The sequence below is a fragment of the Diabrotica virgifera genome, chromosome 9, assembly GCF_917563875.1.
Source record: "Diabrotica virgifera virgifera chromosome 9, PGI_DIABVI_V3a".
Lineage (NCBI taxonomy): Eukaryota > Metazoa > Arthropoda > Insecta > Coleoptera > Chrysomelidae > Diabrotica > Diabrotica virgifera.
Window position 1 is genome coordinate 208,988,640 of NC_065451.1, and position 12,825 is coordinate 209,001,464.

At 31.6% G+C, this 12,825-nt stretch overlaps 1 protein-coding gene across 1 annotated transcript in view; it reads right to left on the reverse strand.

Annotated features, from left to right (window-relative positions):
* The window catches only part of LOC114327654 (guanylate cyclase soluble subunit beta-1), a 48,432-nt gene that overhangs the window by 23,660 nt on the left and 11,947 nt on the right, over positions 1-12,825 (reverse strand). The window contains exons 2-6 of the mRNA XM_050662883.1: positions 3,262-3,335; positions 2,923-3,023; positions 1,631-1,749; positions 1,230-1,385; positions 665-818 (exon numbers count right to left, since the gene is read on the reverse strand). Of these exons, the coding sequence (XP_050518840.1) occupies positions 665-818; positions 1,230-1,385; positions 1,631-1,749; positions 2,923-3,023; positions 3,262-3,335 (604 nt within the window). The remainder of the gene's footprint in view (positions 1-664; positions 819-1,229; positions 1,386-1,630; positions 1,750-2,922; positions 3,024-3,261; positions 3,336-12,825) is intronic.

Consider the following 12,825-nt stretch of genomic DNA (forward strand, 5'->3'; position numbering starts at 1 on the left):
TGTATTATCTTGCGATATGAACTGTAAAGTCAGAAAACTTAAGCAGTAAACTCAGTCAAGTTATAAAAGCCTCTAATGGGGTAGTAAAAAATTATGCTGAAGCAAAATTCTGCTTTTATATTATTTCTTATTTCGTAATAAAATGAATATTTAGAACATAAATAAAAAAGAGACCTACTCACAATCATTTTTATTGTATTTGATTGACCATTTTAATGATTTCTAAAGTCTGCACTATCATACCTTCTTACTCAATTTTTGCTAATAGGGAAGTGATTCAACAATAATAGTAAAAATTGAGCAAGAAGGTATGATAGTGAAGACTTTAAAAATCATTCCTGGCATCCGCTTCATTTAGTATACTAAAAAATAAAAATGATTGTGAGTAGGTCTCTTTTTTATTTTCATTCATTGTGAACTCACATAACCCATTCAACATTTGAATATTTAGAATTATCTGTAGATGATGCAGCAATGAAAAGATCTGATAAAAAAGAGAAACAGAAGAAAGTAAAGTTTTAAAATTGTTAATTTTTTCATACACCATTGACTTTTTTTAATAAATATCCAGGAAACTTATTAAAATTATTTGTAAGCAGACAGTGAATTGTAGACTAAAAACTCAATAAAGGACAAAGTTTTGAAAAACGTCAAATTCTTTTACCTAATGACAGAGTTTCAATCTCATCCATCTCCCGCAATTGGGACTTCTTTGTCCCAAATTTTTCTGTAATAAGAAATTGCACGTGATCACTTTCATCTTTAGTTTGTATTAGTTCCACTTCCACTTCCGTATTGTGAAGTCTGCTAGCAACTGTCTAAAAAAAAACATTAAAATAAGATGTAATTCACTATATTTCTACATTTTTTAACAAAAAAAAAAAAAAACATGAAAAGTTGTTGTTACTAAAATGAACGCCATTATTCCTAAACTTTCATATATTTGAGCAACAATTTTCCAGCTTTTTCTGCAAAATTGATTTTTCTGGAATCCGACTAGAGATGCGGAACAATTTTCCAGTTATTTGGATACCAAATTTGCCATTCTTTTTGCTTTCGAGATGTTTATATTGAAGCTTACATTTTCTGTAGCCACAATGGTTCCTGTACCATCTCCCTTATCATTCCTCTTGCCTATTCTAGAGACATATTCATAAGAAATTATAAAAAAATATTTAGAAAGTATACAACCACTATTAAAAATGTAATAGAAACGTTAAGAGACCTACTTTCACAATTCCAATCACAATATGTTCAAGACCAGCTCTATCTGAGTAATAATGAAGAATCAGTGCTCCGTCTTCCGGTCTTTCGGTGCATCTAAACGAAGGAGCTTTCATACCAGGATATAGAGTACCCAGGTGGTCGTGCAGGGCATCCAAATTCTAAAAAATAGTTTTAGTAGTACCCGGTATCTAAGAGATTCATTAATGTTCAGCTCAACGGGGTGCTATTGTTTGAGGTGTGGAATTCCATAAACAAGGGATTATGAAATGATCCTTGTTTATGTAATTTCACACATCGACCAATAGCATTTCGCTCAGCTGAATATTGATGAGCCTCTTAGATATCTGGTACTACTATACTCAGATATTTGGGTGATCATGGGATATAAGCGATCTAATCTTACCGTTAAAAAATCTCTGGGTGTGGCGCCTAGTACTTGGAGAATTTTGTCATATCCGGAATCCTGACAAAATTCAAAAAATGTTTTTCCGAATAGTTCTAATATTGTAGTCGCAGGAATTTCTAGAAGATCAAACAGAATTATTGATATTTGGAAAATGTTTATTGTATCAAACATATTAAAAAGTGGCACCGAAAAATATAATAGACAGTTGAACAAAAAGACAGGGAGACATTATTGTTTCCAGAACTTTTACACACTTCAGAATGTTCTGAAGATGCAATATTTTAAATAAATATATTTTTGTATTTGAGGGTGTTTGAGAAAATGGACAAAATATTATATCTATTGTTTTTTGATAGCTAAGCTGCGACAAATACTCCGTAATCTAAAGATTAGGAGTTCTAAATACAGGAATACCTTGTAACTGGAGAGGTGCAACAGAGTAATTTTGTTATGGCTGCTAGGCTATTAAGGAATTGCTAACAGTAGGATTTTTGATACTCCTCAAACACTTTTCTTAAGAATTAAAAAGTTTAGATGTTTTGTTTTTAATCATTTCTGTTGCTACTTGTTTTGGAATGCAAGTTTTACTATTTTTTCCCGTTTCCATGTCAATGTTCACAGGTTCTCCTTCTATTGTATTCCTGTTATATCAACATTGTCCAGATATTCCTCACGTTCTCTAAGTAGGTTTTTTGAAAGTTTTCTAACCATATCTGTAATTTTAGACAGTTCCAGTACTGCAGGTAATTTTTTCCCGGAGTTTGGTAAATCGCTAAGTTCCTGTGCTTTTCCTACCATCTATATGCCTTTTTATTTCCATACGTTTGGAGTCCACTTACTTTTTAACTGTAATTCGCCATATTGCTATGTGGCATGATGCTGAGGATGCTGAGAATTCCAAGAAGAGGAAAACACAATACTGGGACTGTATGTTAAAGTGCAGGGCAAAAGATCAGTAAGAAGATGCCAGAACTCCTGGCTGAAGGACCTCATGGTTTGACCGCTTATCTACAAAAAATTTTTCATGTAGCATTTTCCAAAACTACAAATGCCATTTGGATCGCTAACCTTCCAAAGCAGACGCAATAAGAAGAAGAATAAGATATCTAGAAAGTTAAACCCTCCTACATGTCATAATGTAGGGTAAGATCAATAAAAAGTCATATAAATAAATTTGAAAAGTTCTGGAGATAAAGACCACGCGACGGAAGAATTGTAAGAAATGGTAAACATTATTGTTGACTTTAAATTGTTTGCATACTATTTCTATAACATATATTTTTCCTTACTTAGAACTTCAACAGCCGCTCCTATGAGATTGTAAGTAAGTTCATCTTCGTAAATTTGTCTGACTAAAAAATGTCCTTCCATCTGGAAGTCTGCTTTCTTTCTGTAAAAAAAACAGAACACATGAGCATCTTTTATGAAAACACTACGTATAGTTTATATAATTATATCGGATAATAAACATATTACACTAAGAATTAACATTAGAAGAATGTTTATTTTTGGTGTAATTATCGAATTTTGACGAAAAAATATTATTCAGATGTATTAAACTGAAATCCTTTTGTAAAATGACTACTCTATGATTTCGATATGAAAGATTCTACAAATTTTGTACTTACTTTATGATTTCCCATGTTTCTTCTCCAAAATTTTTCACCACCAACACTTCAAGGGCATAATTTACGAATCCATACTAAAACAAATTCTTCGGTATAAAAAAATTTAGTCATAAAACTTAAAAAAAATCTTACATAATGTACCTGAGAACTTTACAAAAATGTTGGTAGGTTGTATATAGAAGCACATAATATCAGTGATTTAATAAAGTATACATTAACACACAATGAACGGCAAATATTAAAAGATGGAAGTACTTTTGTAACGAGTTATCGAAAATGTTTGTTAAACCGTCGCCTCCACCATTTTATGGAACAAAATTTTCTGATTAATTAACAATTAAATTTTTTTTATATGATTTAAAACGTCCACAATTTCTTCTCTGCTTTATTTAAACATTGAAAATAGATGCTACCATTCACAAATTATCATATAATATGTACGTAGAAATTTTTGTCGGTGTAATCCGCAAAAGTGCTTTGAAGATGAGATAGCTTCAATAGTGCAGTCATTGAAGCTTTTTAGCTCGGAAATTTTTTACTATGAACCGATTTACATGAAATTTTGGAATTAGGCTTATCTTACCCTTAACTTTAAAAGTGTGATTGACCCGAACTCCGTTTTCACCCTAGGGGTGGTTGCCACCCCTTTTCGTCACCCAGATATCGATAGAAGACATAAATGTTATATAAAGTTTTTTCAAAAACCCAATATTTTCAAGTTATTGGCAATTGAAAATTCGGAATTTTCTCACGATTTTCAACAGTTTTTTGCAAATATCTCCAAAAATATGCATTTTAACGATAATATTATTATGAACAAAATTGTAGCAGGTAAAAAAATGAACAAATTTGTTTTTAAAGAGTGTTCTAAGTGCAATATTAAGCGAGATATTGAAGATCAAATCCGTTTTATTTTGTATAAAATTTAATCGATGTATTCAATGCCATCTAGCGGAGAGCGAATAAATTTTATGCATGCTAATGAGAAAAGATTTTATAGTGCTTAAAATAAGCTTTAAAATGTGCACTGTTAAAAGTCTTTTGTATGTAAAATGAGTGAGCTGTAATGAAAAAACAAGAATGTGTGTGTACTTTGTACGCACGTAAGAAGTTATACTTCTACTACATCTTATGTGATTTTTAAGACTATACCAAAAATTTAAAAAAATAAAAGAATAAAACGCACCAAAACACATTGAAAAATGCCACAAAGAAAAAATGATTTCTGGACGATAATAATTGTTGGCAAAAATTTTAAATACGGATTTGCTGAAAAAAAAATTATATAACAAATATACTTACAATCATAATATGCATAAAAAAATAAAAAAATAAAACTTGCATCGGGAATTGAACCCTTGAATTTTGTGCCGCTTTGACTCGTAATCGAAGCGTAGACTCACTCGTCCAATCGCACATTATTTATCATGTGGAAAAATACGGTAACTGAACGTTTTACTGTTTGACAATTGTTTTGAAAATTATGTAGTTGTAGGGCCGGTTGTTCGAAAGCTAATCAACAATGATAATTATCAAATATTTAATTACTGTCCCCAACTGTCAATGTCAACTTTGTTTGGGTTGCTGAAAACATAATATGAAATTACTTAATCAATTATGTTAATAATTGTTATGTTAATTGAGTAACTAATCTCATAATTTTAATCAATTACGTTTTCAGCAACCCAATAAAAGTTGACATTGACAGTTTTGGTGACAGTAATTAAATATTTGATAGTGATCATTGTTGATTAGCGTTCGAACAACCGGCCCTAAATTTTGTGGAAGAAAATATAAAAATATAACAAAACAGTAAGAAAACAATATATTAGGTGAAGATTGGTAGAACTTTTGTTGGTAATCAAATTAAGTATGTAAATCAAAGCATTACATACCTACTAGATAAATAAATCTACGCCAAAAAATCATAATTTAAAAATAAAAATCGAACCTAATTTGGGATTTCTCTCTAAAATCCGCATTCTTGAGAAAATAAATGTATGTATTTCAACCTAATCCAAATGTATAATTACAATATGATTATAATAAAAACTAGGTACTTACCAAATTAGAATGAGTTTTCCTTGTCCAAAATAGTCCAAAAATATAGGTATATGAAAACTATTTAAAAAGGCAGTATAACTATTAACTAACTTTTGTTTGTTGTTTCTTTTCACACAAATTTTAAAACGCAACAACCATAAATAATCTAACTACAGCTGTGCCACAGCCACCATTTTGAATAATTTTTGACATGTCTTTTGAACATCCAATCAGAACAAAGTTATAATGCGCATACGCCCGGTCGCTAGGTTTTCCCATATAAAAATTTACCCTCTATCGCCGGTAAAGAAGTATAACTTCAAAAAAGGAACATCTAATGGTTGTTTTTAAATCAATGGATTTCATAAGTGCCGTTTCCACCAAAATTAAAATTAATCGTATTTCGATTCAACTAGAATCAACTTTAATATAAAGAGTTTGATGGATTCTAGCAGTTTCGCTGCTTTAGAACACATATTTTTTGAAAAAATCACGAATTTAAGAAAAAAAAAATCGAATTTAAAAAAACCACCTTTCTTTCATAATATCTCAAAATAATGAAAGATACGTAAAAAGTGTAATAATACAAAAATAGGTTTTTTCTTGTCAAAAATTTTGGTTTGTTTGTTTTTCCTATCACACAAAAATTGACGAAGATATGATGAGCGTGCGGTAGCGCAACCACAGTCTCTCTCGAGCCCTTTGACCCTTCACCGTTTCAAAATAAAATGTTTTTCACTACATATTATAATAAAATAAGGTGCTCTTTTAATTATCTTCAAAATGGTTTTTTATAAGTTGTGATAGCTTCAAAATTGAAGTAGTTATGGCCCAAAATCTAATCGTATTTTTTTCTACTTAGTAAACTAAACATTTCGGAGCGTGAATTTTTGGAAGGTAAGTATGTGTATTGTTGGTGGTCTACTGTGCGTGCTCCATTTTCCGTTACTAATTTCTTAAAGATGTATGCTATACAGGGTGAGGCAGATAAAAGTCCTATTAGAAATATCTCGAGAACTAAAGGAACCAGAATCATGAAAATTGGAATGAAGGGGTTTTGAAGAGTGATCTCTTTAATGGAAATATTTTCATCGATTTGCTACTTCCGGTTATACCGGAAGTGGCTTATAACTTCGTTTTTTTAAATGGAACATCCTGTATATTTTTACATTTTTGGATTCTGCTGGATGTCTTCTTTCTTAAAATATGAGGTTTTGTAATGTTTTACAGGGTAGTTTAAAAGATAATTACGTTTTTTTTCTTAATTTCCTAGCAACATTCACACCCTGTAGAATTGTAGTAGTTTGACATCAAAAACTCTATTTATGTACAAATGATTTTTAATATAGTCTACTATTGTTAAAAATTGTTAGTATAGCTAAATGTTGAATTGTACTATACAGGGTTGGTCGAAACTCGGAAAGAGTATTTTCTGAGTTTTCATAATTGCAACACCCTATATTTTATTATCGTAATGAAATGATATTTTATGCTACTTTTTTATTTCTTAAGCATTCCCTATACCTAACTGCTTTAATTTGTGAGTTATTGGTGATTCAAGTCAAACATTAATTTCAACAAAAAATAAGTGAAATTTTATTAGGTTGTTCGTGAAAATATTGAATCACAAATAATTTTTCGGAATTAAATACATATTAATTTTGACTGATCTTTAAAATTGCCAATAATGGTTGAGCTATCAAAATACCTACGTAGTTATCATTCTTGCCGCGATTAACAATTAAGCACAAATTAAAGCATTTAGGTATAGGGAATGCTTAAGAAATAAAAAAATACCATAATTATGTCTTTTCATTGCAATACTAAAATACAGTATACTAAAATTTAACATTTAGCTATACTAATAATGTTTAATAATAGTTGACTCTATTAAAAATAATCTTAACATAAATAGAGTTTTTGATATCCAACTACTACAATTCTACAGGGTGTGAAAATTGCTACGAAATTAATAAAAAAACGTAATTAGCTTTTAAACTACCCTGTATAACATTACAAAACCGCATATTTTAAGAAAGAAGACATCGAGTAGAATCTAAAAATGTAAAAATATACAGGGTGTCCCATTTAAAAAAAAACGAAGTTTTAAGCAACTTCCGGTATAACCGGAAGTGGCAAATTGATGAAAATATTTTCATTAAATAGATCACCCTTCAAAACCCTTTCATTCCAATTTTCATGATTCTGTCGACTTTAGTTCTCTAAATATTTCTAATAGTCCAGTTATCTGCCTCACCCTATATTATAATGTGACCAGTATATTTCCGTCTGCAAAGAAATAAGCACGTGTTTATAATATAATTAAATATTTTAACTAGACTCCTGATTTCAACATTTGAGCATATAATTTTCCAGCATAGCTTTTTTGAGAACGTGGAACGATATTTAAATCCTTTTTAGTTTATCAAAAGAAATTTTTTATACAATTTTTAATCGAGGGGTTGGTTTTAAGGGTTGAAAGGGGTTAACAATTAAATAATTAAGATAGACAACGTAAAATATTATTTACTCTATATTTAAGTCTTCTTGTCAAGTAATTTTTGTAAATTTTTTCTATTTATGGGTTGTTTTTCAGGGTTGAACGGGGGTTAACAATATGATAATTAAGATAGAGAACGTAAAATATCATTTACTCTATTATTTAAATCTTTTTATTTCATACTAAATTAATTTTTTGTAAATTTTTTCGATTTAGGTGTTGTTTGCAAGGGTTGTACGATTTTTAAGGGGATGAAAATGAGTTTAACATGAGGTTATTGTGTTAGAAAACACTTCACAATGTCACTCTTTATTATTAAACATGTTTTCTGGCGATAAAATGGCTCAATGTCAATTTTTCCATTAAGGGGTTGTTTTCACCCCTTAAAAATAAAAAACGGAATTCGGGTCGATCACACTTTTAAAGTTAAGGGTAAGATAAGCCTAATTACAAAATCTCATGTAAATCAGTTCATAGTAAAAAATTTCGGAGGTAAAAACCTATTTTACGCTTCAATGACTGCACTACAAATGTAAAATTACTATTCAACCTTTGTAATGGTAGTTCAAAAACTATTCTACTTCAACCATTGTTCCTTGTTATTCGAATGGGAGAATTTACATGTGCACAAAAATAAAGGTCCATGCTAGGATGATAAATTAACGAAGTTGGTTATATGCGGAAAATGAAAATAGGATTTATTTGGGTAAAATAATGAGCTAGTACACGTGAGTGGTACAACGTGATATGTTTGTAGAAAATAATTGGTATTTTGTACATTTAGGCCATCTATATTAATTAACAAAAACAGTTTTAATGGGATAATTATGAATAATAAAAAAAATAAAGACATTGAGAGTGGTACTATGTAAATGACACCCAGTGGCGTAACAAACTCCGTCGGCCCCCCCTGCAGAATTGAAAAATGGGGCCCCCAATAAAAAATTACTAAATGCGACTTGTGTAACAAAAACTTATATACCGGGCCTAAATCCATTAGCTTAAATTCAGTCTGTTACCTTTTTCATTTTTCCACCTACATATCAGGCAACCCACAATACTCAGCTATTTTAATATAATTTCATATTAGTTCTTTTACATCATTCTTAATTCTGGTTAACATCTCTGTCATTTAAGATTATAAACTTGCAGTAAAATTACATCAAACTTGGTTCAGTTTGTTCACTCCCCTACCATATACCACATCAAACTCATAGTTCGCTATCTCAGATACTCAGTCATTCTAGATTCTCCATTACATATTGACACTAACACATAATTTATCCTATATTAGTTAGATATCATTCCATTATTCACCCACACATTAACCACTGCTGCTGGAAGCCTTCATGGTATTTTTCCTTGAATGATTTTATTCCATCCTAAACAACATACAGTGTAATTAGATTTTGCTGTCACATATTTTATTTTCCTTTTCGTTACTAATTCATTACTATTTTATCAATTCCATTGTTTACAATTATTTCTTTAATATTGTCATCTACTCTGGATCTGTATTCTTTTAGTTATTTTAACTTTAATTTTTCCACAATTTCCTTTACAATTGTAACAGACAGAATCATCATTACAACAGTATACAGCCAAAAAACATTCCTCATCATGTTAGGCAACCAACAGTACATATATCTATAACATTTAAAATTAAAATCTGCTTTATTTACCATCCAATCTCTCCACTTCAGGTCATTTATTGTTTACATATAGTATATATCTCATTCTATTATACTAAATTAAACTTTCACCTTTAAATTTTACAATCGATGACGTCACGCTTTTAACCGTGAAATATACCAATCTAATTTCCAACAAACCAAAAGTTTTTTCTGGGTTAGAGAGTTGCTATTTTAGACTTTACAATAGATTCTCAACATATTTTTTAAACAGTTTTAATTATATTTTCACTCAGTTATTACCTACCTTTACATTTTAATTAAAATCCAAAAATTAAAACTACACTTTTTGAAGTTCGTAACCAAAACTTGACTTTACCTTGTCTTGTCATGTCACTCTTTGTCATTCCTTTTCCTTTTATTTTTATATCAGTTGGTCTGTGCTAATTGAAATGGCAAGTACCTAGTTTTTTCGAGCAGGGAAGCATGTTGCTCTTTAGGCACATACATAATTAATCTTGAAACATCGACTTGTAGTCACAATATTTTATCAAAATTTATAATGTAAGCCATATATTATGAAGTTACCACCTTCATTGGTGTGCTAGTTACAACTACTTTGCGGAATGTAAGTATTCTCCACATATTTTTCACATTAACAGTCACAATTTTAACCTTTTTGCCTTAATCTAACGTGGAAATACTTCATTCCAGGCACTGAAGATGTTCTGTCCAGAACGAAAACGTTTTGCAATCCATGTGGATGACTTTTAGATAGTTTTTAAATAAACGATTTTATACCAAAATACAATTTGAAGTTTTTACTTCTGTATAGGTTTTTTTTTTAAACTTTGGTATACAGCCAACTATTGGGATTGTCCCATTGATTTTAAAAACTTATATGTGTGATAGGTGATAGCCCAGTAATTGAACGTGAAATGCGGCGATACCGGCGAAACCAATTTATCCATTTCCGGCCTTATTTTAAACACGCGTTTTTCACCCCCGAGAAGGGGTAAATGTCACCCCCCAAGTAAAAGCAACCAACGGCACAAATTTAACTTTGAAGTGGAGGGTAAGTAGAACCTAAATCCAAATTTTCATGCAATTCGGAGTTGCCCCTGGAAATTACACTCCAAAACGGTCATTTATTTAACGGACGAAACAAGAATACCGATGAGAATTTGGAGATGTAAACCAAATAAAAAATGGAAAAAGTACTAGATTACAGTGAAACAGACAAGAAAAAATAGCAATGAAAAGAAGGGATATCACAGAAAGAGACATATTATTACAAGAAATAGCGTTTGAGATGTGGTAAACGACAAGTTGAATATATGTATTGTATAAAGCCACTAACAGGCAAGTAGGTAAGTACTGTCAAATATATTTTTTATGATTCCATTTGCCATTGAAATTGAGTCATGACATATTCAGCGGCTCTATTCATACCAAGTTAGAAGGGAATTCTATTTAGCATTGAAATTGACCCATAGAATATTCAGCGGCTATATTAATATCACATTACAAGAGATGATACAAAGTTAAATAAGAAAATTCGAACACTTTGAACATGACATATAAAAAGAAAATAAAACATGAAAAAGAACAATTCAAAGAATGAAAATATAGTGGGAAACGATAAAGAATATATGGAGTATATGATGCCAAGTTAATTGAAGAGTACGAAATCTGGGGTTTAAAGGTAGCTTTCGAAAAGACAACATTATATGTATCGGTAGAACAACTCTTCTTCTTTGTGTGCCGTGCTTGTGTTCAAGCGTTGGGTATCGTCGTCTCTCGGTGGGCAGCTATATGAAACAATTCCTCGACCGTTCGACCTGTCCATTGTCCATTGTCTAATGTTACGCAGCTAGGAAAGTTCTTTGTGCATTGTCTCCAGCACACCTTCGTTGGATATGTGTGCTGTCCACGGGATTCTGAGCATGCGACGATAACACCACTACTCGAACATTTCTAATTTGTTAAGATTCATCATTTTTGTTTTCCAGGTTTCAGATCCATAGAACAAAACGGACCAGACGTAGTACTTCAATACTTTAAAAAGTAAAGAAAGGAAAAGCGGTAGGACCAGATGATATTCCTGGGGAAGTATGGAGAGCATTGGCAGAGACAGGAACAAGGTGGCTAGCAGGTCTATTTAATAGAATTATGGAAGTTGGACAAATGCCAGACGAATGGAGATGCAGTATAATGGTACCTGTTTACAAAAACAAGGGAGATATACAACAATGTACAAACTACAGGGCTATAAAACTGCTTAGCCACACCATGAAAATATGGGAAAGAGTCATTGATAGACGGATACGTGAAGAGACCGAATTATCCGAGAATCAATTTGGCTTTATGCACGGCAGATCAACAGATGCAATTTTCATTATAAGATAGTTGATGGAAAAATACAGGAGTAAAGAAACAAACGCTCATATGGTATTCATATGAGCTTGAGGAAGCATATGATAGACTTCCTCGAGAGATTCGGTGGTGGGCACTCAATAAGAAAGGAGTCCCTGGTGAATATGTAAAGATCGTGAGGGATAGCTTTAAGTACCTGGGATTGGTATTACAGAGTAATGGAGAAATATATGGAGATGCATGCAGTAGAATTAGGGCTGGATGGATGAAGTGGAAAGATGTATGAGGGAGTAACGACTAGTGTTAGGACAGGTGTGGGAGAAACTGATAAATTTCATGTGAAAGTAGGATTGCACCAAGGCTCTGTGCTTAGTCCGTATTTATTCTCATTAGTTTTGAACCAGATAACAGCGAAACTACAGGGTAACATTCCATGATGCTTAATGTATGCTGATGATGTCGTGTTAGTAGGAAATAATGAAAGAGACTTAAAACAAAAACTGGAACAGTGGAGGCAAGCTCTGGAGGAAAAAGGTTTAAAACTTAGTAGGACAAAAACAGAGTATTTGGAATGTTCATTTAAAGATGGAGTTACTACAAATAAAATGGTATCTTTGGATGGTGAACTGATTGTAAAAAGCAATAGTTTTAAGTACCTGGGATTGGTATTACAGAGTAATAGAGAAATATATGGAGATGCATGCAGTAGAATTAGGGCTGGATGGATGAAGTGGAAAGATGCGAGTGGTGTGTTGTGTGACAGAAAAATTCCAATGAAGCTGAAGGGAAAATTCTATAAAACAGCCATAAGACCGGCTATGATGTACGGAACTGAATGTTGGGTAGTGAAGAAGAAAGAGGAACAACGAATGCATGTGGTGGAAATGCTTAGATGGATGAGTGGAGTGACAAAGAAGAATTAAATTAGAAATGAGTATATGTATTAGGGGAAGTTTAGGTATGGCACCAATTGATGCCAAAATGAGAGAGCATAGGTTAAGATGGTTTGGTCAT